The sequence below is a fragment of the Stylophora pistillata genome, chromosome 7, assembly GCF_964205215.1.
Source record: "Stylophora pistillata chromosome 7, jaStyPist1.2, whole genome shotgun sequence".
Classification (NCBI taxonomy): Eukaryota; Metazoa; Cnidaria; class Anthozoa; order Scleractinia; family Pocilloporidae; genus Stylophora; species Stylophora pistillata.
Genome location: NC_142525.1, coordinates 33,968,217 through 33,993,644, shown reverse-complemented (window position 1 = coordinate 33,993,644; position 25,428 = coordinate 33,968,217). Strand labels below are relative to the sequence as shown.

The following is a 25,428-nucleotide window of genomic DNA, read 5'->3' as shown; positions in this document are numbered from 1 at the left end:
CTTGGAAGGAAGTGTATAGAAATTCCCGGTATATGAGTATAATTCTAGCATCTAGCATCATTTAGCGCTCCGGCCACGCAGCACATTTTCTCTCTCTTCTTAATTTCTCCTTCTTCCGCCTTAGCTGCCGTCATGTCGTGTCACAGCTATGTAACATCACAGCTATGTAACAATCGTTTTGGCCGGCAAATCGTTCTTTCAGTGCGCAAGAAAACTAGATAACTATCAACTAGGAAACGCAAAAAATAATCTCGTATCATAGGAACTTTATTTCATATGTTGGCACTACGTTATATCCAGCTGTTATACTCTAAAAAATTGAAATCAGAAAACTTATTGTCCGGGGTATTTAACTGATATATTTGTCTACAAAATAGACGGTCAAAGACTACATGTGGCTATTGGTATAGCACAAGTTTTAGAGTATTGAAAAGAGCCAGAAGTTGTTTAATGATGCTAGAAGGTAGTGTTGCAGAAGATTTGTCACAAATGCAAAACCGACAGCAAATGTGCCCCATTCGACTAAATTATGAGTACTCTGTTCCACAAGGGAAAGATGATTCAAGGATATATTTTCTAATTGACATCCAACCAATAAATGAATGGTAACAAATAATAACACTATCTACAGTAATAATAATTGTATGTAGTAGTAATATAATAAAATTTAAAGAGGCTAGGCATCTCTCAATTTCGCCTGTTAATTGTAAATAGTTTTCTTATAATAATGCAATTCCATTTTTTACGACTTTTGTTTCATACAAGGCATTCTACACTTTAAGGATATTCCGTCATTCTGCGTCTTGAGATAATCCGCCATTCCACCGATCACCCGATTATTATCTCTTCTATTTCTGTAAATCAATATGCAATATATATTTACTGTCCTAGTAAAAGTAGCATGTTATGCTACTAGCACTGCACGATTGTTTCAAAATTATGCTTAAAATTATATATTTATGGTTAATAGAGCATGATATTTCACTTCATTTGGAGAAGCACCCTTGTTCTGACAAAAAACTGCAGTGAATTAATTTATTAAAATTTACGATGTTAGCATCACGTTTCATGACTCTTATTATGTTCCGTTGAAAAAAAAACAACTAAAATATGCTGAATAGGCTGCAGTGCTTTTTTTGAAAAAGGAGCAAAAATTCTACCCGTTTTTTTCTGATCATGCCAAAAAGTCACACAATCTGTAAGGGCCAAGTCGCAAGTCGCAAGTTTGCTCAGCCGCAACCTTCGCGTCATTTATCCTCACGCTTAGTTTCACGGACTGGACAACTGGAAGAGGCTATGAGCGAGTTCAATGAAAGTTGAAGACTACTATGATTTCTTGGTTGTGTTATAATGAGTCGACTAATTACGAAATTCTAAATACTTTTGTGAAGAAAGGTAGATACATTAACATCATATTTATGCGATGTTATATCTGATCATTTCATAAAAAAATCTGATTATCTGGTGATAAGTTTCGAAAAGCAAATTCCCTAACTGATAGCCACAGATGTAACTTTAAGGAATGGATGGCATTCCTTCCAAGGTATCAATTTGACTTTGTCAAACAAAAAGGAAATGCAGAACCCTAAAAAAACTTGGGTAAACATAAGAAAAGCTGTTTCTCCCCAAATTCTTTCGCTATCTCGCCAACACTCTCACGTTTTACTACACATCGAAATTTGTCTTCCCTATCTGAAATGATGTACACTAGTTTACCATTATCCTTTTCTGTTAAACTATCGATAATGTATTGAGGAATATACAAATTTGCATACTTAAATTGTACATCCGCGTCTTCAAAAGAGACCTTTCCCTCGCGCACACGAGTCTTCAATATGAGTTTTTCATCGGCAGCTAGTGTTTTTTCACTGTCTAGCGAAAAAGGTTTTATATTTCGAGTACGGTGACACTCAGTTCTGCCATCACTGTACCTTATGATTCGTACTCCAGTCACAGGACTATTTCTGCACATTTGAAGCAGCTTCTCTTGTTTATCACCTGGAATTTTGTATTCAGGGTCCCAAACTTGAATTTCACCTAATTTCTCAGATATCTTTCCGTATCGAGCGATACCCCTCAGTAAAACAACAGGAGGCGGGTTTACCGAGAGTTGTGTCGCCAGTACAGGCTGCTGGGTATTTGGAGCAATCTTCCCATGACAGCGGTTTAGTTCTGAAGATTTACTTTGAGTATGGTCTGGAGTAGATTTCACAGAAGTTCCGACTGATAGCTGAAGGATGGGACGAGTTCCGTCAGAATCTTTTTGCAGCGGATCTCGTACGGACTCAGGTGGCACGGTACAGCCGGGAAATACCAGATCTAGAGGGTAAATACAGTTGGTCATACTTTTTTAAAACATTTTAATAACCGCACGAGGCACGATGGCCAGACCAGAGGTCAACAAAAGTTTCCCTCTGTCAATGAGTGACAGAAACGTTAAACATAATCTCCAATCGCTAAAAGATAATTTCTTTCCGCCTTTTGACGGTGAGAATGGTATCGAAATGGTAGTTATTGTAGTTTTAGTCGATTCTGACTTGAACAAGTTTACATCCCTAGTTGAAGGTAATTATGAATTAGTGTCGTTCAATTGTGAGAGCTTGTTTGCTCGTAGCTCGGCCCTGTAATAACAGCACATAACCTCTCGCTATACAATTCTATATTAATGATTTATTGTAGTCGGGATTTTTGTTTGACACAAGCGGATAAAGGAGGTAGCCAATGGAACCAAGCAAAACATATGACTGACTGTTTTACAAATGATTTCATATCATGTGATCGCTGGCTTAACTTTACAGAAAACTTTTCAAAGCTAATATCTGACCATTCTCCTAGAGAGAGGCAAGGGGCCTGTACGTGACGCGTGATTAGGCCAAAATCAATATGTAACGCGTGAATTTTTACAGAAAGGAGAGTGTCATTCGTAAATTTATGAACCGGCATAAGGCGTGATTTGCCCTCTGAAATAGACATGGCAGGTGAATTTTTTTTTCTCTCATTTCGTGACAACCTCACAATTTATCAAGGTCTACCCTCACCTTTGGTTTCTCTAGGGGTTGAAGATGGTATTTCTCCAAAACTATCTCTCCGACTACTGATCTCTGTCTCTCTGCTACGTTGTGTACCTGTTTGCATTTCTCTGATCGTTTTTAGTGCAGATATGGCTTCATCATTTTGTTGGGAACATTTGGGTGTGTGTAAATTTTCCTTTTCTCTCAGATTTGCTCGCGATTTAGGTTCTGTCCTTGAAGGTTGGTTTGCACGTGGTGGCCTAAGTTCAAACTGTTGTCCTTTCTTGTTTGGATCAAAGTGATGAAACAGAGCCTGTTCGTGGATCGGTCGATGCTGTTTGTTCCAAGAAAAGATGAAGCTCTTTCTGCCATCAAGATACTCTTCGCTGAACTGTGAGGAGACTTTCCTTTTCGCCCAACGTGAAATAACTTCCCGATTTTTTTCGTCATCGCTTTTGTAATTGTCATCTCCGCCGATAACAACAATGACATCTCCTCCTGTGGACAAAGCAGATTCAAATGTAAATAAGTGCAGCATTATTATCTCTCAACAAAAATTAAATTCTCGGGACCAGATCTAAAATGTGGAATTATAATGCCCTTGATTGACTAAATGAGTGGTGATACAGAAACCATCTCTAATCAGCATGTCGATGGATAGTTGCCACCCGAAAATAATGTGTGTTGCACGAAATAGACCTGGCATGTTCAATTTGAGTCAATCATGGGCCTTGTAGACGTCTTCTGAATCGATTTTCGTACATTTCAATTCATTTTGAATCGGTGACGCGTTCGACTGCATGCGCCTCGTATGCCACTATCTTGTTCTTACCGCATTTTGACGTTAGCTGTGGTCTATTTGTATATGTATTTTATTTTGCATTTTGTATTTCCTCCATTTCAACAATTACAAGCTATTGATCAGTTAAAAAAAAGATAAAGAAAATGGAGACGGGCATAATATAGCGAGATAGTTAGTTGGCACGTACTTAAGTTAATTATGTCAAGACGTTTAATTAGGCCAGGGTTTACATAATTGGGAATAATATGGTCACAAAGAGGTACATTGTTGATGATTCTTACAGCTTTGTTTTGTAGCTTTACCAACTGAGACAATGGCACTAAATATCACTTATTTACCAAAGGGTAGATAATAATTCACATAAAGTCTAGAGAACATCACGTTTTCTGGATCAGTCAGATAAATTTACGTCTGTTTCCAACAATACATACGATCAAATATTGATTTCAATGGCTCTACTATCGAGTGATTGTTCAGATGGATTTCATGTGATTTAGAAGCATTTGACCTCAGTCTGGTTGCCATAGATAGCTGCTGGCAAAATATTATTTTTTTTAAAGGTGAACAGCTGACTGTTTCATCGTTGCATAGAAATTTTACGAATAAATATGCCTTGAAAACTCAGAATATCCGATGAAAAGTCTTGCTGATTTGTTTACCATTGTTGAATAGTTTTTTTCTCTTTTTCAATGTTGCCTCAGCCGTAGATGACCAAAGGAAAATAGTTCTTAAATATGCCTCTCCTTCCCATTTATACGTATACTTTCCTGGCAGTTCGAGTTGGCTTCATTTGCATGTTCTAGCAGGCAGTTACGCGTACTAGAAATGTTTAGTATGCTTATACGTGCCCAACTTGAACGAGTAGCATCCCGATGAAAATGCAAATAAATTAAAGTTTTCTCGGGTCCTGTGGTTTTTTTTTATAAAAACTTTCGAGCGGAACCGGGGAAAGGTACTATGCTCTTTGAGTTTCAGCTTCTGAAATAACAATATGCAAGATTACCTTCTTAAACCTCAGAAAAGTGCAAGGGTCTTCCCTATTCTGAGTACTTGATCCCATCCCAGAAAGTCGAAGGATCAGAAAGGTCGGGAAGCAAACTTCCTTCGAGCATTACACTGATGCAGCTGTATAAAAACAATTAGTGGCTGTTTGCTAGTTTGTGGAGCAATCGTCGAACGTTACTCTGATCTACCTATCGGCTCATGACATACTTTCGCTTTCAACTTCGGTGTCAGATAGGCCTCTGTTGTTGAAGATAGATAACTCTTTTGCAGTAAATTTGTCGACCACTACTTTTTGTATAGATAATTTTGCTCACCTAACAAAGCGTTATCAAGCATAATTAAATGTGTTCAAACGAGAAAGTGAGAATACTTCCGCTTCCTACCCGTTGCTTGCAGTAAAGCTCTGTATATCTTGGCGTAACCAATTCCAGCGTTGTCCTCGTTAAGCGACAGTCGTGATTCATGTGCATGAACCACGAAAAAGGCCAAATTCATCTCTAGAGTTGGAATCCTGTCGACCATTTCAGAAATTTGAGAGAGTCTGAATGAATGTCTTTCTACACGTTCAACATGGATGCTGAATTGGTCAAGTAATTTCTTCTTTACTTCGTCCAACAACTTCTCAACAGGCTCCATCCCGTATGTATTATCACAGTTGAACAAATGAACTCGCTTTGTTAACTGTGACATATTCTATTTATGCCTTTTCTATCACTTTGAGCGAAGCCTTTTGTTATTACCTTCTGGAAGATATCGTATATTCAAATTCACCTATAGAAGAAGACGATTGCGCAATGTTTCTCAGAAAGCCAGTAGTTATTCTGATCGACATGAGTCACGCAATCCCAGAAAATACTCTGATAACGATTCACGACACAGCAAGTACTTCAGTGCCCTGGAAGTCAAAACAACCACGAAGCATAATCATGTCTGTATTTAAACAATTCTGTAAAAAAAGCCAAAGCCATGAAACCGTTTTTGGGAGAAATTACATCATATAAGGCTGATTGATTTCGATAAGCATTTGAAAAGGAGAAAGAACGAAAAAGCGCCACAGAACGTTTCGATGACATCATGTCATCAATGTCAGTGTCACATTGCGTTACATCTAATACTAAAACTTAAACCTCTACAAATATATAAATCAGATTGATTGCTGACAGCGGCTTAGTCTTGAGGCATATTGGCCCTCGCTGTGATTCGTTCAAACGCGCAATGCAACTTTTGTCCTCCCTCAAACACAGAATATATATTTACTAAATTTTATACCACTGATTCCGAAACAGTGGTTGAAAATCTTCCTTTGCAGTTCTTATTACTTTTTCAAAATTATTTGCACTTTTTACTAAACACCGAAACTTGTCCGAGTTATCTGAAATAATGTACAGGTCACCATTAGGCTTATTATCTTTTGCTCTAAAACCATCGATAATGTGTTGAGGGATACAGACATTGCCATTCTTAAACTGTACGTCAACGTCTTCAAATGATACCTCTCCGTTATGAACACGAGTTTTCAATGCGAGTTTTTCATCGGGAGCAAGCTGTATTTCCTCGTTCAACGAAAATTCTTTCAAACTTCGGTCAATAAAACACTCAGGTGTGCCATCAGTGTGCTTAACGATTATTACTCCCATCACAGAGGTGTATCGGAGTTCATCAAGTAGCCTCTCTTGAATGTAATCCGGAACTTTAAATTCAGGGTCCCATATCTGAAGATCACCTTCCTGACCACAAATCATTCCATAACGAGCCAAACCTCTCAGCGCAACAACAGGAGGCGGTTTAATCGGTAACTGTGACGCCCGCACCAGCTGCTGGGTATTTTGCGCAACCTTTCTATGAATGCTTTCCCTTTCTGAAGAATACTTTTCTAGAGACTCTCCTCTTGAGTTATTTGAATGTGTGGTTAATGAGTCAGTGTTTACATCCAGTCTTTGAAAGCCACTTGAACGGATTATCTGTGTATTTGATGTGGAGGATGTGACAGAAGGACTCAAAACTTCGACTAAAACATCTTTCTCCACGGCCAGTTTTCCATCGTTCACCTCCGCAACAAACACCTTTTCTATCCTATTGATTCCTGCAATGAATTCATTAGGCTTCATCCCATCCTTCTTTGATACATTTAAGGGGCTACGATTGCAAACCAAGATGACGACCCTTATAGCTGTAAAAAAAAAAAAAAAGTGACAAAAGGTTGACGTTCGTATGACGATCGGTAGGATGATATTTCTTTTTATGATATTTAACAAATGGTAAACACCACAGCGTACACTATTGAGTTATGGATGCACGCGGGAGGTTGCTAAGCACGAAAGAAGTGTAAGAGTCGCACGAGGCGATAGCCGAGAGCGACTCTAGCTTCTTGAGTGGTTAGCAAACCTCCCGCCAAGTGCATCCGTAACTCAGTAGTGTACGCTGTGGTGTTTACCATTTGTTTTATAACATAACATTGATACATTGTAGTTAAAGAGTTCCCTTTTATTTAACAATCTTACGTGACCACTAAAAACAAGCGCGCGCGGAAAAATAGTCTTTGCATTTGCTCACGTCAGCAGCGTACACCCATGGGCAAATGGTGGACGCTAATTGACCAATCAGAGTGCGCGCTTTACTTTGGTTATGTTATAATTTTTATTTTAGGATGATATTTTTGATTATGTTAAAATGTCAAGACCACTGTACTCCTTCTCTCGGACAATTTGGGTCAACATTCAATACTGAGCACACTGATCTCTAAAGAATTTAATCAGAGTGGTTCGAACATGATAAGCACTACCAGCCCGTGCATGCTACAGCATCCTCACGTCTAAATACAACTAACACCGTGTGACATGGTTAATATTAGTCGTCTTTCGAAAAACCGATTCAAGTTCTGTTATCTAGGAGGGGCTCAGAGCTACTTTAAATTCATGTTCCCACACCTATTTTTAATAGCAGCACATTAGATGAACCATTGGAGGCAATTAGCTTGACGACAAATTGATTTCAGCACAAAAGACTGACGCCAAAAAATAAAGCAATGGGTTTGAAAAATTTTGATCAAAGCTACTGTGAGATGAGATTAACTGAGGTACTGCACTTCGAAGACTTACCAACTTTATCCGCTATACTTCCTACCAGTCGTTGATATTCCATCGCTTTGTGATTGTTGAAACTATCGCTCACTGTAGAACCGTCCATCACCAACAGAGATACTTTGAAGTGATTTTCCCTCAAAAACTCTTCAACGATGGTAACTGGGGGATTGCCAACATAAGGTTCGTCTGATAAATGAAGGCTAGGACGGATTCCTTCAAAAACCGTTAACACTTCTTTCAAAGATTCATGAGACACATTACAGCCGAGAATTGCCAGATCTAAGGAGCGAAAAACAAGACTTCGTACATTTTAAAGTTTGTTAACTGTGAGAAGTACGGTTCCCTAATGGTTAGCGTGGTAGACACGAGTTTTACAGAATTTATTTCCTTAATGAGTTATGGAAACGTCAAACTTTACCTCACATACCAGTCGATTTAGGTGGTTTGCATCTATCTGAGAAGGCGAGTGAAGCCCATTTGTGAGAGCTTGTTTGCAGGCGCGTAGCGTGGTCATTTTTTCAAGTGCGCACAAGTACATATGATCTAGAAACCTAAGTAAACTGAGCGTAAACAATTGCTAAAAATTTCAAAATTTTCTGGTCACTTCAAGTACGCACGTTCGTATATGCGTATAGGACGCTACGCGCCTGGTTTGCTTCCGGGCTTGCTATGACAGAGCGTTATCCTAAGTTCCTCTCGCTATACAATTTTTAGCAAGTGTGTTAACTTCAGGTTTTTTTTTTTTTTTTTTTTTTGTGATCAGTGGCCGAAATGAAAAAAGTTCTTACTAACTGTTAGTGACGTGTTTTCTAACCTTGGATTTTTCCAGGGTTTGAAAGGAGAGTTTCTCCAGCACCATCTCTATAATTACTGTATAAGGCTTCCTTCCATGCACTGTCTCTGCCACTGCACCCAGTACTACTGACGACACTACGGTATGTGTCAGTCTGACTTTCTTTCACCGCTGTTACTGCAGAGATGGCTTAATTGTTATGCGAGGCATTTTCGGGTGTGTGTGTGGGGAACTTCTGGGTTTTGGATTTTTGCGGATTTCTTGATTCAGTAGATGAAACTCGCGATTCAGGTCCTGGTTTTGTAAACGATGGTTGATATTCAAACTTTTTTCCTTTCTTGTTTGGATCAAAGTGATGCAGCAAAGCTTGTTCGTGAATCGCTCGATGTTGTCTGTTCCAAGGAAAGATGAAGCTCTTTCTACCATCAAGATACTCTTCGCTGAATTGTGAGGAAACTTTTCTCTTCGCCCAACGTGAAATGACCTCTCGATTCTTTTGGTCGTCGCACTTATAGTTGTCATCTCCCCCGATAACAATGATCACATCTCCTCCTTTGGATAAAACATATTCGAATGTAATTAAATGAGCTCTAGAGTATTGTTACTAGATATGAGATATGCTTTTCAGTGTTATCCTATTCGTTAGCGTGAACGTGACCGTTTTGTTCGACGATCATGACATAACGGATACAAAAAAAGTTCATACGGCTACATACGAGTGACACATAAATACATATGGATTCTCATGAGTGATGTTTTCCATATTTTCTTTTAAATTCATGTCTCGTCGCAACTTTCGAGAAATTCTCTGAAAATCCAGCTTTAAATCATACAGCTCTTTCTTTTTAATGTTCTCGTTCTCTTGTTGTTCTGAAAATGCATTTGGAACTTCGTCGCTTACCACAACAAATCTTGAAGCCAGTTGATATTCCGAAAAAAATTACAGACCAGGTTCATTCAACAAAGTTTGAAACGGCGATAACTGTGACGTCGTTGCTCAATGTCGCCACCCATGTTACATACGAAAAATACAGCACTCGGTTCTCGGTTGTGGCCGTATTTATTCATATTCTACAAGTGTTTTAGTACTCGGAAAAACACTGAGGTCCTTATAATGATATTCTCTCATGACGGATTTTTCATTACTTTATACTTTTCGTTTTGCTGCTCGCCTCGTTAAAGCCACACTAAAACGTTTATATTTGATGGTCCGTTAAACGGCATATTTGCACAGTGGTCAAAAACATTACTCACAGCGAGGAAGCCTCAAATACTACGATTGGGAGCCCTGTGATAGACCTGAAATGTACAATCTGCGTCCCTCCTGACCTCGCACATTCTATTTGCAAAAGTCGATCAGGAAGGAACAGAATGGTCGGACAGCAAACTTCCTTGGAGTATTACTCTGACGCAGCCGCATGAAACAACTGGTCGCTGTTGCCACCCTACGGAGCAACCTAAGTTCACATTCGAACTTGATGAAAATAAGATATCAATCTATGCTAATATACTTTCGCTTTCAACCATACGATATCTGACAAGTCTCCGCCATTGTTGTGGGAGATATATAACAGTTTTGCAGCAGATTTGACTATGGGATCACTGCCTTCCCTAAAGAGGACTTTGCTTGCCGAAACACGTGTTGTTCAGGAAACGTAAATATGTTTCAAACAAGAAAAACGAAAAAGTGAAAACGCTTCCGCTCCTTACCCGTTACTTGAAGTAAAGCTCTGTATATCTTGGCGTAACCAATTCCAGCGTTGTCTTCATTGATCGAGAGCAGGGATTCATGCGCATGGACCACGAAGAAGGCCATATCCATCTCTAATGTTGGAATGTTGTCGACAATTTCAGACGTTTGAGCAAGCCTGAATGTGTGCTTCACTACACGATCAACATGGATGCTGAATTGGTCAAGCAATTTCTTCTTCAGTTCGTCCACTAACTTCTCAACAGGCTTTAACCTGTATGTATTATCACAGTTGAATAGATGAACTCGCCTTTTTGACTGTGACATATTCTTGTCTATCGCTTTGAACGTAGCTGTTGTTTGAAACCTGAAAGAGTAGATCTAAATATCCAAATTCACCTGTGGGAGAAGACGATTGCGCAATGTTTCCGAGAAAGCCTGTCGTTATTTTGATCGAAATAAGTCACGCAATCCCAACACCATGTTGCAACACCGGAAACCAATAATGGGTTTAACAAATTTATTCTCTCACGAAAATGCATTTGCTTCCAACAATCGACAAAAACGAACCTTGCATTATAATAGACGTAACAAAACCTTCGCTCTTAGCCGGTCGACCTACAACCATATCGTTTCCATAAGCTACAAGCTTGCTTTGTAGTTGCCTACTGAGGAGAGTACATTACTGCAATTTTTCTTTATAATTAGGTAGTACACAGGGAAATCGTACTGCCCCGTGCACGTGCAATGGTTTATAGTATGAAATAACACCACACTTGAATCCTCGCGTGACAATTTACTACACCGCAAGTTTTTCAAAGGAAGTCAAACCTGAATTATGGAGCACCGTATTGAGCGGTCACCCTTTCTTAAGCGGTTGGTTGCTAAAGTCCCGACTTTGTTTCCCCTTAATCACTGTAATTTTCCTTCATGTCCCAACGGTCCGTTTGTATTATCTTCCACCAGTATTTAGCGATCACTTAAAGCCGAACCACTCAAGCAAAACTAAGAATAATCTTCCAGGTAATTTTTCATCCATGTTTCTCTCCCAAACTCAGTAATTTTGAGCGAGATTCTGTTCAAGTTCGGCAGTATAATAATATGGACAAAGCTAAATACCTCAGTATTGTAATTTTTCGAGATCACATCTGATAATTATTAATTTCGATAAGCATTTCAAAAGGAAAATTAACGAAAAATTAATTACATAATGTTTCGTTGGTATATTATCATCATAGTTACCGTTACGTTTTTTCAAATAAAATGTAAACCTTACAAAGAATAAGACAGATTGATTGCTGAAGCTACAGTTATTTCTTGAGGCGTATGGGCGTTTTCTGTAAGGCGACAAACTGACTTTTTTTTGCCTTAAAAAGCCAAAAGAGCATTTATTTCATCCAAGTTCACTAATGATTTGGCAACGGGGTCCTATAGGGAATTAAACAGGAAAGATCTTCCAACGCTATTCTTATTACTTTCTTAACATCAATTCCACTTTTTACTACACATCGAAAATTGTCTGAGTCATTTGAAATGATGTACAGGTCACCATTAGGCTTAATTATTATCTCCTGTTCTAAAACCATCGATGTGTTGAGGGATACACACGTTTCCATACTTAAACCGCTGTACATCAACGTCTTCAAACGACACTTCTCCGTTGCAAATACGAGTTTTCAAGACTACTTTTTCATTAGCAGCAAGCTGTATATCCCCGTCCAATGAAACTTTTTTCAGATTTGGATCAATGTAACATTCAATTGAGCCATCACTATGCTTAATGACTTTCATTCCAATCAAAGGTGTGTGGCGGCGTTAAGGATAAGACAGCATTTGATTCCACAGAAACTATTCTAATACATGCTCGTTAGCGACATGAAGAGTAGCGTATTCAAAAGTTCAATCGCAGAATGCAGTCGCGGGCGGGATGTGATCGAAAAGGTTTTACAATGTACTTCATTAAGTACTTTCGAGCATGTGGTTCTACTGTTCTCTAAATGTAAAATATTTGAATAAGGACACCAAAGAGCGGAAAAAACTCTCTATGAAACTAAGCGATTCCTACTTAAATATTCTAACTGTTTCAGTGACGGAAAGAATTTCAAAACTAAGAAACGGATACATTAGGCCATTAAAAAGAGAACTCTGCTTGCCGAACTGAAATGTGTTCAAACATTATTAATAATAATAATAAAATGTGAAAATAACCTACGTAAAGACTCCTACTTCTAACCCGTAGCCTGCTTGGAGGTGGTAGCGCGTGATTCAGAGCGGCGAATATTCGATCGCCATATCGCACAAGTGGAAAATCTAGGACGAGTGAAAAGGCGAGTGGCAAGGGGCAGGAGGTAAGGGAAAAAACGGCAGTTTTTTTCCCCTTTCTCTCTCCCATTGCTTTCTGTACTTAAAGCATAGCAATGTTTGTACTAAGAAATCAGTGCATATTGACAGATACGTAATTATTAGTAATTTACTTTTTGGTAATTAAGTAAAACTTATGTCAGACATGTAAGCTGACTCTTGATCTTTAAAAGGCTGGATTCTTGTACGCGGTTTTTCAATGTATGTCAGTTTAAATTCCTGAAGCCGTTAATATAATTTTTAGAAGGTCCCCTATACTTTTTTATGTGAAGCGTGATTGGGTAGTCTGCTTTCTCGTGAATTGTGGTTTGAATTTTTTATTTATTCGTGAATCATGATTAAAGACGGTAAGGTCTTTTTATGTCCACATGAACGAAATATCTTATTCAAATGTGACCCGTGAATTAAGGCTGAATTAAACGTGATTTGTGAACCATTTTGTTTTGTGTGATGAGATTCCGACTATTATAATGTTTTTAAAATGTACGTATTGTTCTCGAACGGCTGTGGTTAGCTGTTGACAGGAGATGGACTTCATGTGGATCGACAAAACTCGCAAAACAGACCACTACCGGTTCTTGAACAACCAAGATGAGACATGACATTATCTTTTGAAGCGTAAGACTGGGTCAAGACTAGAAAAGTAAAATAGTAATTCAACGTGATTTTCATGAATTTTGCTTAAACGTGAAAGAGTTTTGGATGATATTCGTGAAGCGTGAAAAAGTCAAATACTTTTATGTGACTGAGTTTTACAAAAGGGTATAGGGAACTCTCTCTTCCTAAGGACATAGGCGCTGGCTGTTACTCATTCGGAAGGAGCCACATGACTTTAGTTCTACCTAACTGAATAGAAAGTTCATTTTTCTCAGTCCTTTAAAATCTGCTTGGCCACAAAAAATGAGCCGCTCTCCTTGCTTTATCCGTTGCACTGTTACGAAGACTAGCCGCTTGATCCATTTTTCCTTTTTTCACAATACAATGAAATTTGTGTGAGTCATCTAAAGTGACAAACAAGTCACCTTGAGCCTTAATCTTCTTTAGATCATCGAGAATGTATTGAGGAATAGACAGATTTCCATACTTAAATTGTACATCTTCCTGGTAAAAAGATACCTCTCCGTTACGGACGCAAGTTTTCATAACGAGTTTTTCATTGGGAGATAGCCTGGTTACATCCTCCTCCATGGGGAATTCTTTTATATCTGGATCAGTGAAACGCTGAAGAGTCCCATCGCTGGACTTAACGATTATCACTCCAATCTCAGGGGTGTTCGAGTGGTTCACTAACAGTTTCTCCTCGAATTCATCTGGAACATTTAATTCAGGGTCCCATATTTGAAGGTCACCAAGCCGTTTAGATATCTTTCCGTGGCGAGCGATAGTTCTCAGTAACACAACAGCAGGGACTTTTACTCCATACTGCGTGGTCAGCACAAGCTGCTGGGTGTTCTGAGCATCTTTCCAAAGAATGCATTTCCCTTCTGAGGAGCTGCATTGAGGACAGTATCCTAAAGAATCTGTGAAGTTTGAGTCAAAGTTTCCATGCAGTTCTTGAAGACCTTTTGAAATTGGCGTAGAAGATCTCTTCTCCCTCAAGAATTTGACGATCTCATTCAGTTCCAGGCTTAGCTTTCCGTTATTTAACTGTACAACAAACGTCTTTTCTATTCTACTGACTCGCTCAGTGAAATCCTCACATGTCACTCCGCCCGTTCTTGATTGTCGATTGCAAACAAAGATAACGACTTTTTCATCTAATAAAAAAAGAAAGAGAAGATATGATAAATATGTACGACATTCAGTTAGGTTTGATTGCATCTTAGTTTAAAAAATCAATCCACTCCATTCTTCCATTGCGACAGGAAGTCTGTGTGCTAACAAAGCATTAATCCTACAGTAGTAAAGGATCATGATTCCTCGCTTTTCTAGACCTACCTTCCCTCCCTTAGACAATGATTTCTCCACTCAGGCATTCAGAGGTAAGATTATTTTTGTCCGACGGCGTTTGTGAATGAATTCATCGAAAATATTCAGCGATACAAAAATATGGTGAAGCGGAGAAATGGTGGTAAGAATGATTGTCATTTTTGATTAATTCATTCCAATTACCGACTTAAGGTAAAAAATAACTTACCGACTTTATCCACCGCAAGTCTTACAAGTCTTTGTAATTCCTCTGATCTCTGATTGTCACGACCATCCCCTACTGTATCACCGTCCACCACCAACACACAGAATCTGAAGCGATAATCCCTCAAATATTCTTTAACTTTGGTGATTGGAGGGTTATCAGTCAAAGGATACTCTAACGAGTGAAGCCTGGGAAGAAGTTTTTCAAAAACTTTTTTCACATCCTCCGAGGACCCATGTGACACGTTACAGCCAAGAATCGCCAATTCTAAAGAGTGAAACACAGATGGCCGTACACTTAAAATATTCATTAAAGGAGAAATACGCAGGTTGAGATTCCCATGAGTTATTTTTACCTTCAGAAAATCGCTTAAAAAGCGCTAAAAAATTCGACCGACTTAGTTTTGGTACCTGGCTGTACACACCAAACTCCAAAAAAAAAAAATCATCATTTTCGACAATAATTTCGTTACTATTCAAAGAGATATTCAAGAGATAGAAAGAAGGCATTTGAGACCTGGTCGCGACAAAGTATAGTTGGCCAGGTTTGCCAAGCGAGATAAAAAAAAATCGCAGCGTCTATGATCATATTTTAAGCACATTTGAAGACAACTTTTGATAGGGTAGGTTATATTTGGAATCTAAAATCACGGTCAGAGTTATAAGTTCGTAAATAATTCTTAAATGATAAAGATGAAAATTACATGATTTCCGGAGCATGCTTTTCAGTTTCAACTGTGTGCACGGTTGTCTAATTACTTTTTGTTATGACCACATTTTGGCGTCATAAATCATCTATTACTGTACAGAAGAACAGCTACATGGAATACATTTGTTAAGTTGAGAACACATGGCCAATTAATCTCAGCAAGTAAGATCTAAAAGCTCCCTTTTTAGCCAACAGCAACAGAGATATTATAGGTTTAGCATTAGTTTTGCACCCACCTCATACTAACCGGTATCAAATATTTATTTACTCTCACTGGAGACTACAAGTGAGCAAAAAAAATTACCATTTCGGTATGAATTAGCACTAAGCAAAACAAGAGTTAATAAGGAACTGTATTTAATATTTTATATCTATCATCTCTCAGGTAACTGGAGAAGGGGTCTTACTATTCTCCTTTAAATCTGTTTTTTAGACTATATTCTAACCTTTGGTTTCTCCAATTAGTGGAGGGATTATCTCCTTGGATCTGGCTCCTGGATCACTGCTAATTGCTGTGTTTTCCCCATCGCTCGAGATACTGCTGCTCCTAGTTGTACTATCGAGAGGGTGTACAGAAGTGTGCTCTTCTTTATCATTCCTTGGTCCAGTTGCAGCTTCATAGGGATACAGAAAACTTTCTTGTTTCGTTGGCATCTTTGCTTTAGACTGCTGTTCAACTGGCGAGGAATAACTTCTACATAAGGGAGCCGGTGTTAATTTTTTCGATCTTGCTTGTGGTGGCGTTTCTGTCTTTCGTTGTTCCTTTCGCTGAGGTGGATTATTTTCAAACTTTTGTCCTTTCTTAAATGGATCAAAGTGATGCAGCAGAGCTTGTTCGTGAATCGCTCGATGTTGTTTGTTCCAAGAAAAGATGAAGCTCCTTCTGCCATCAAGATAATCTTCGCTGAATTGCGAGGAAACTTTCCTCTTCGCCCAACGTGAAATAACCTCTTGATTCTCTTCTTCGTTTCCCCTGTAGTTATCATCTCCCCCGATAACGATGATGACGTCTCCTCCTGTGGACAAAGCAGATTCAAATGTACGTAGCCTCAGGGTCTTATGAGTATTATTACTTAAAATAACATGCATTGTTAAATGACCCGCACGATCCAGAAGGTGCCTTTACTGAAAAACGTTGGAAAAAATCCCTCTATGCTTCAGAATAAAATCTAAGGGGGCAGTAAGCTACGGTATAACCAGGGCTTGGAAAAGACGTACGGCGCCGTGAGCTCAATAGAGATTAATCAAGGGAATGATGAGAAGAACCATACAAACTGAACCTTTAAAAATTCGCACACGTGAAGTATAAAACACTACTTGTCAAACGTCCTATTTTGGTATCAAGAAATTCTTGATTCACTCCAAAAGCTCCGAAAAAAGCACAACCAATCGAATATTTTCTGCCAACAATTCAGCCACTCAGCATTATGTTTTCATTCGAAATATGAAACTTATGGACAATTCATTCTCATTCAAACAGCTAAAAAAAGACTCTTTGATACTGTCGGGATCTTAAATATCTCAATACTCAGTAATCAAACCATCCAAATCGTCGAAAATTCTAATTTCGCAAAAGGCAACGAATATAAACTTGCCCGCCATATTGAAAATCGTTTGTGACGTCATACTTGAAATGGTGTCTCGACCAATGTTTACCTTACACGGTATTGTTTTTCGATCAATGGACCAGTTGAAAAGGCATGATAACCTTAAGCTCGTGAACGAGCGCAGTGACCTATAGTTTTTATTGCATAAGTGTGGTGTACAACTATTTCCTTTAAATTTGAGAAATTAAAAAATATTCATCGAAAGGGAGAAAAAGGTGTAGCTAAAAGTGCTCACGAAGCCCATTACTCAGTGATGCCGGCAAATTATGATCTTGAAAGTAACAACTCGAGGAACGTTTGTGTCGATTTCGTTCAAAATTGCGAAATTGTTATATAAATTACATATCAAACTGGCTTGCAGTCACCACAAAATGTACCGTGAACCTCTAAAATGAGGTAAAACTGACCCCTCCTATCTCTAAACAGGCACGGTGACCTTTCCTTTTTATCGTCATGATTTTTTGAAAAGGACATTAGTAGGGAACATTTAAGGAAATGTTAAAAAGCATTTGTACGATAAATTTTTCTGAGGAATCACCTTTAACATTTAACTCTAACCTCCCCTGCCTTAGCAGAATTTTGTCCCCAAACTTCCTTTGTTGTTAGAGAAATCACTCAGTTTTTAAAGATAAAATTTTCAAGTCGGATTTTCCGTTCCTATCCGATCAAGTTAGACCTTCTGAAATTCAAAATGAAGAATAAAAAAGCTATAGAATACTCTGCTTAGAAAATAATAAACATTTAAGTCTTAAAAGCCACAAAATAAGCTTTCGAGTCAACCACACTGTTTTTCTGGAGCGATGTTATTAAAGCCAGCTTTTTTTAGAATCAGAGCACACAATTATATTTTTCATCGCTTTTGTATAAAAGTGAGCTCTTTGAGGTCAGAAAATCAATCCTCAATTCCACTATTTTATCATTTTTATTTACAATGTTCACCGAGTACTTTCCTTTGTGTAAGGTATTTTGCCAGAGAGTTGTTAAAGGTGGATATTGATCAGCTCATATGTAAAGGTGACAAAATCCGTGGAGGTTCGTTGACTTCGCTTTCCGGCGTCGAGATCGCACTGAGGAGGGTTTTTCTTGACCCTTCTCTTCTTGAACGGTAGGCGCTGAACCCGACAGAATTCTTCGCCTAGATCCTTCAAAGTACACAGATCTCTCGAAACAGTCCTCCGAGAAGTCTTGGGAGTAGATCACAAATATTTCTGTAGGATTGAAGTTTACTCGGCGAGGTCGCACAAATCGCATCCGTTTTTCCCGCTCGGATCTACTTGCAAGGCTCTGATGCAGAGAAATACCTGCAGCATGGTCTGCACGATTACTTCAGCTTCGAATTACGTATCGGTGCCCAGTCATTATTGTTTAGTTTTTGTAAGAATAGAGTAAAGCACTGTTATGTTTGCTTGACATTTTGCCATGTGAGATTTCGCGTTGTGCCTTTGACGTCACTTCCTCAGAGTCCTGCCATCTACTTCCGGAACATGATCAAATAATGGCGGACGCGAAATCGTGAATTTAACGGTCCGAAAAAATATATTTCTGGTGCTCGGTCTAAACTGTAATTTGGCAGAGTAGGTGAAGGAGACACACTGAACACGAAAATGGAAAAAATGGTGAACGAAAATTTTGATCTCAAGGGCACTCGAGAGATTTACTATCCACCACGCCAAATTGTTATTTCAGTGGGACCGAATTTCGCGGATATTTCTGGAGTACAAATATTGTGTGATATTTGTACTCGTCTCGCGCGTTATTTGTATTCTACGAAGCACATTTGAAAAATAAAATAAGTAAACCTAACAACAGATCTCGCAATCATCGAAAGTTATAATAATGATAATACATAAATGGACAATTCGCGGTAGTTGCCACGTTGTGGACTTTACTCAAAAGGAACATTCGTCTACTTTGATTGAGCAGAAGATATCAGTTTAAATATATGCTAAGTTGCTTTCGCTTTCAATTCTATGTCTGTGAGGACTTTGTTGGAGGAAATATACGACAAATCTCGATCATGTTCATCAAATTATCACTGCCTTCCCTGAAGAATAATCTGTTTACCAGAAAAAAGACATTGTTGGGCATGATTGAATCTATGAGATAGAAAAACATTAACAGAAGGTTCATCTACCCAGTAAAAATACTTCCGCTCCTCATCCGTTGCTTGAAGTAAAGCTCTGTACATCTTGGCGTAACCAATTCCAGCGTTGTCTTCGTTGATCGAGAGTCGAGATTCATGCGCATGAACCACGAAAAAGGCCATATCCATCTCTAAGGATGGAGTTTTTGCAACCATTTCATAAATTATTTAACTTTTCTGATCCAGTTTATCTCATGGTAAGTCAGCAAATAACATTTTGGTCGAAAGAGGAAAAGAAAAAAAAAACATTTTCTCGGAAACGGTTCAGATTGTCTCCGCTTTCAATGTGCGTTCGTTCTGTCAGAAATATAAAACGAGTAAGTTTAAACGTTCGATACTTGTACTTAGATACAAATAATATTTATCTTGACGCTTCCAGTTAAATTTCAATTCAGATCGGCATAGATACGTTCGGGTCAACAATTACAATGAAGAGACAAGAAACCAATTATTACCACTGAATTACCTGTTGCCTCCAACAAAGCCCTGTATACCTTTGTGTAGCCTTGTTCCAAGTCCCTGTGGTTGATAAACAAACCAGATTCGTGTGCATGCACCACGAACATTGCAAAATCCATCTGCATCTCGGGAATAATTTTGGTGCTCAGCTCAGGTACTTGAAGCAAAGTAAATATATGCTTCTCTACCGAGAATTCCAAGCCGAGTTTCGATTTCGCCGATATCAATAAGTCCTCGACCACGTTTAAGTCGTAACTACTATCACAATTGAAAAGATGAATCTTTAGCGGCTCTGCCATCATTCCGTTCGCTTGCTCTTAAAACCTGGAACGCAATCTTTTTGTTTTTGAGCATCTATCATTTGGTGGAGACGAACGTCGTAGACTATTTCCGAGAAGCTCTTTATAAAAAGCATATTATGGTCTAAAATCGTTCCCAGGGCCTCTCTCTTGTCATTTTTCGCGTACAGGAGAAAGAAGCTGGTTCAAAACAACGAAGGAGAGGTTGCGACCCACGAAACGTGCCTGCATTCATAAGGAAGTAGAAGAAGAAAATGTATTCCTAAGGGTTTAATGACTGAGTATATGTCCCAAAAGCCAGAGGTTTCCTCTAATGCCTATGAAGCGATTTCTTTTTCTTTTTTTTTTTTTTTTTTTTTTTGCGCACTTATCAGGCTTATCATTTGTAGAAACCTTTTCCAAAAAAAGAAAAATTGAAAAAATGAATAGTTAAAACTCGGGCCCAAAAGTGCTCTTACTTTGTCTTCCAGTGGATCTGTAGATGGTGATGACGCAGAAAACTCTGAGGTGACCCTTCCAAATCTCACATCTATCGGAATTTTGTAATGATTTCGCCAGCGTTTAAATACTCTAGAATAGTCAATTAGATCAACAGAAGCAAGCTCTTCTGAGAGTTGTGATACATCATACTCAGTGAGAGAGAAGAAATGGAAGTTGCGAGTACGGTTCAGCCGTACAAAGGTGAACCGTGTGCATCAAACGGAGGCCGGAGGAGACTGACTAAGGCCTAGTCATATCAAACTCAAGGGGTACAAATAGTCTCTTACTGAATTTCGTGACCACGCCCACTTCATCGGCCCACTCAAATTGAGTACGATTTTTGGATGTTATATCATCTTGCCGACTCTCTGTATATAAAGTTAACAATGTACCACCGAAATATTGAACTATAATATCATGGCTTTCCTTTTGGTGTATTTTCGTACTACAAAGTAAAGTTTTTCCCTCGTCATTTTCACCTTTTCCCGAGCGGGTCCTTCAAAATTAAGAAGGCGTTCGTGGTCAAAACAAGACCGAGCAAGGAGTCTTGGGCGATTTCTCTCTTACGCAAGCGAAAATTAAAAATGTACCGCCAAAATCAAAGACAGGAACAAATTTCCTTTGTTTTGATATGTAAATTGTCGAACAAGGAGCAGATTGAACCTCGTCAAATGGCTAGTCAAAACAGCCACACCTTCCTCCTTCTGCTCGTTTCCTGTTTTATAAGCGTGAAAGCAGTGGGAGAAGAATCGGGTAGCTCGGAAAGCGCTTCGGGTATTAATTTACCATCGTTTACTTACGAGATAAACAAGTAAGAATTGTAAAGTTATTTTCCGAAAGAGTCGGAATAAATACATTTTTTTCAGGTTAGACTGCTGTTTTTACCCTAAACGTCGTCCAATAAATTTTTGTTGCAGCCTACTAATCTACACGATTTCGAAGGAATGTATAGAAGATGACAAAGAAAACCATGAGTCGGTCCTCTCTGCTGTTATAAGCAAAGTATTTGAACGATCAGGTATACGAGGTATAATGTTCAATAACCGAATTCTAGAGGTCTTCAGAAAGAAAATATTCAGTCTCCAAAAAGCAGTCAAGAGAGCTAGCAAATGTGGCGGAAGGCAATTGAATGCACTTCTTAACAAGCTGGAAACGGGTCCTCGGTATCAATTTAAGGTGTATTATAATGAGGTTGATTTGCATCAGCTTAAAAATGAGAACAACCGGTTAAGGGGAGAGAAAAGAGCTTTAGAAGAATCGCTAGTACAGGAGAAAGCTAAGCGATTGCGCATTGATCAAAAAGCGCGGGAAGCTCTCGAGACAGCTGAGAAGAAAGGGGCCTTCTACAGGAAAAAATTTAAGCAAATAGTGAAAAAGGTGATTAAAAATGGTAAAAATGGTAAAAAAGGTAGAGGCCCTGCCAAAAAAAGGTTTGATGAGTATTCCAACCACCATCAGAAGAAAGTAAAAAACCAGCTGAAGGAGGAGTGCCAAACTACACTGTCCTTTCTTGGACTATACAATTTTGTTGCCACCAAAGTTGAAGTCTTTAACACTGATACTTATCAGTATGAAACTTTCAATCTTGTTGGAGAGGGAGAACTGGAATTCACAGAGACTGATCCTAAGGAACTTACTAATCATGACCTTGACAATATCAATATGTGGCTCTATCTGAAAGATAAATTCAATATTTCAAATGAGGCCTGGCATGAAATTGCCACGAAAGCCAGTGGTGTCCCAAATTCATATTCCATAAAGAAGCGAATCAATGAACTTAACAGCAAATGGGCCTTGAGACCAACTCCAGGGGATGCTGAGGGTGTTCGGTTAGGACCCAGCCCCCTGTATTAACTATGGTTAGGATTTGCTGAGGGTGTTCAGTTAGGACCCAGTCCCCTCTATTAACTATGGTTAGGATTTGCTGAGGGTGTTCAGTTAGGATTTGCAGAAACCTTACAAGAGCATATTGTAAGGCTTCAGAAAAATGGAGAAATCAAAGCTGGACAAACCATCAAGATCAAGCTTAGTGGTGATGGAACGAATATTGGAAAGAGGCTTACAGTTGTGAACTTCACCTTTACCATTCTGAATGAAAAGGAGGTGGCAATGGGTGAGAAAGGGAATTATGTACTTGCAGTTATAAAAACTACAGAGACATATGATAATCTAAGAGATAGCCTAGCAGACCTTCGAATGGAAATGTCAAACTTACATGAAATAAGTGTAAATAACAGCACCTATAAACTTGAGTACTTTTTAGGTGGGGACTGGAAATTTTTAGGACTGGTCTGTGGTCTGGGCAGGGCAAATGAAGATTATGCTTGTGTGTGGTGCAAGTGTCCCAGGCAGCAACGGTGGGATACAAGTAAAAAGTGGTCAATTAATGACCCCACATTTGGTGCTAGAACCATTGAGGAAATAGCAAAGTTCTCCACTGCAAAAAAATTCAACTGTAAAGGAAAACCTTTATTTGATTTTATACCCATGGATCATGTCATCATAGACACATTGCACCTCTTTCTCAGGATTTCAGATGTTTTAATTGACTTGCTCATAAGAGAATTGAGAAGAAGTGATGCTATTGAAAAAAAAACCACCTTCTCTGATGGATTCCCAAGGGAAAAGTATAAACACATGGCAGGTTACGAAGAATTAATCAAAAGTATTGGGATCTCTTTTAACTTTAGAATCAACAAGGACAGTAAAAAGCTGGAATATAGAGATCTTACGGGACCAGAAAAACTGAAACTCTTTCAGCACATAAATATTCCTATGCTTCTTCCTCAATGCAGCAAAAACAAAGATGTACAAGTGATCTGGAAAAAATTTATGGACATAATTGGTGATTTAAAACTAGATTTTACATCTGAGGATAGTATTCTTGAATTGCAAGGAGATATCAAAGCATGGTTTGAACTCTTTCTCAACGTGTACCAAGCAAAAGATGTCACTCCCTACATGCACGCACTTCATTGCCATGTCCCTGAGTTCCTGTCACTTTATCACACCATTGCATATTACACACAACAAGGCTTGGAAAAATACAACGATAGAGCTTCCAAAGATTTTTTCAGATCTACAAATCACAAAGGAGTTGATGCCCTCCAGCAACTGTTTCTGAAGAAAAACAGGATTCAGTTCCTAGAAGCAGCAGGATATGAAAGAGTTAGGAACACTTATGAATGCAGTAACTGTTTTAACGAAGGCCACAACATCAAGACCTGCACATCACCTTGCAAACATTGTGCAGCTCCTGTGTACTGTGCACATCTTGTAAAGGAAAGTGGCAAATGGAAGCCGAGATGTCAACCTTAAATTAACCAGAATTAAATTAATGCCAGTACGTTACAAAACAAAACATTTAGTGCTTGAGGATTTACTGACTCTAGTCTTCCCTCAGTTTGGTAATGTTAGTCACGATAAGATCACCTTTCATTTCTCATAAACTCATTACAAATTGTCATTTCCATATTTTTGGTTGATTGTTATTTCAGTGATTGAATGATTGTTATTTCATCTGTTTGCATGGTAGTTGTTCCTGTTACCATCACCTCTTAAAAACTGAAAATTAATATAGTAACCGTTTTCAACTTCTGATTTAATGAAGTGCTCCCCAATGATTTTGTATTCTGTGATTGGACTTCTTTGCCCCAGCCAGTATTTGACAGTTCCTGGAATTACATAGGCAAAATCTCCAGCTGGATTTAAAATTCTTTCGTCTCACTTCAGCCCAAGATATGAATCAAGCAGCCTATTTGACTGCAATCGGTAAACCATCTTCCCTCTATGAACAATACCGGGCAAAACACAACCAAGACCTTCCATAAAAACATCCTGGTCAACGTTGAGGTCTATGTTTATATCAGGGTCCTCTCGCCTTCCAGACCAAAGCCTTTTCTTTATTTCACGAAACAGTTGGAAGTAAAATGATTGTGTTCTATCCTCAAGGGATGTTTTCGATGGAATAAACAGGCTTTCTTTACGAACGAACGGAAAATATTCAGATGGTTCACCGTCCCCGAAGGGTCTCCACTAATCGAAGCGTGTACTGTAGCCAATGTAGTGAGTTTTCAGTCTCTTGCTGGGTTTGTCAACCTCCGTGACTTCAACATCATACAATTTTGTATCTTTTCTCTATGAAATGACCTTTTTAACAGGGGTGTATGCTGAGTATTCGTTGCAGAATCGCTTTGGTTCTCTTATCTCTCTCTTTAGCTTGTCCGCCATTTTGAAAATTTGCTCAGAAGGGCATCTGGGTTAGCGGCCGCGCCAGGCTGGAACCGACAAAAGCAAATGTCCATTGCAGTGGGGAAACAGTTTGATATGTATACGTCGCGCTACAGTCGAATTTAATTCAGACGAATTTAATTCCATTAAATTCGTTGTTCCATCGACATAAGTCGTGGCGTGGTTTTATGCGTCGAAATCAACACGATCGAATTTAAAGAAGCAGCATCTTGAACGCGCCAGGGGTCGCTGCGAGCTCGCCAAAATAAATTGAAATACATTGAGAAAATGTATGCATTTCATTCGACGCGAAGCTAGTGCGGCGTTAAAACTGAAGACGCGTTATCGATATTTTATCCATCTTACCAAGACTGATAAAGCGTCAAGGACGAATTTAATTTACCAAACGAATTTAATTCGTTTTAGAAGTCGCGCTATCGTCGAATTTAATTGCTTGAGGGACCTTGAATTAAATTCGACTGTAGCGCGACGCATAAACTAGGCCTTAGACGTTTTCTCTCCTGTGGTGTTTAGGTCAAGATTACGACAAAAGAAGCCTTTCGCACTGAAAAGCTAATTTTTAACAGCATCGAATCAGCTGTATTACAGGGCACGATGATTTT

General features: G+C 38.8%; 1 protein-coding gene and 1 pseudogene across 2 annotated transcripts; both read right to left on the bottom strand.

Moving 5' to 3' along the window:
• Window positions 1–249: 249 nt before the first annotated feature.
• On the bottom strand, window positions 250–10,794 carry LOC148727561 (uncharacterized; annotated as a pseudogene). Its single transcript, XR_015989136.1, has 5 exons — window positions 10,405–10,794; window positions 8,716–9,246; window positions 7,917–8,180; window positions 3,039–3,509; window positions 250–2,319 (listed from the first exon to the last, which is right to left on the bottom strand). The product of XR_015989136.1 is annotated as an uncharacterized LOC148727561 (transcript).
• A 702-nt stretch (window positions 10,795–11,496) lies between these two features.
• LOC148727560 (uncharacterized) lies at window positions 11,497–20,171 on the bottom strand. Its single transcript, XM_088726254.1, has 4 exons — window positions 19,804–20,171; window positions 16,034–16,603; window positions 14,883–15,146; window positions 11,497–14,502 (listed from the first exon to the last, which is right to left on the bottom strand). The coding sequence occupies exons 1-4, from the start codon at window positions 20,096–20,098 to the stop codon at window positions 13,622–13,624; spliced, it is 2,010 nt and encodes a 669-aa protein (XP_088582380.1). The 5' UTR covers window positions 20,099–20,171; the 3' UTR covers window positions 11,497–13,621.
• Window positions 20,172–25,428: the final 5,257 nt, after the last annotated feature.

Bases quoted from the DNA above. Each gene is read 5' to 3' on its own strand.
- LOC148727560 (XM_088726254.1), bottom strand. From the start codon at position 20,098: ATGATGGCAGAGCCGCTAAAGATTCATCTTTTCAATTGTGATAGTAGT. The intron at 16,604-19,803 runs GTAATTCAGTGG...CTTTGTCCACAG, and splicing joins GGCTTTGTTGGAGGCAACAG to GAGGAGACGTCATCATCGTT. The intron at 15,147-16,033 runs GTTAGAATATAG...TTCACTCTTTAG, and splicing joins ACTAATTGGAGAAACCAAAG to AATTGGCGATTCTTGGCTGT.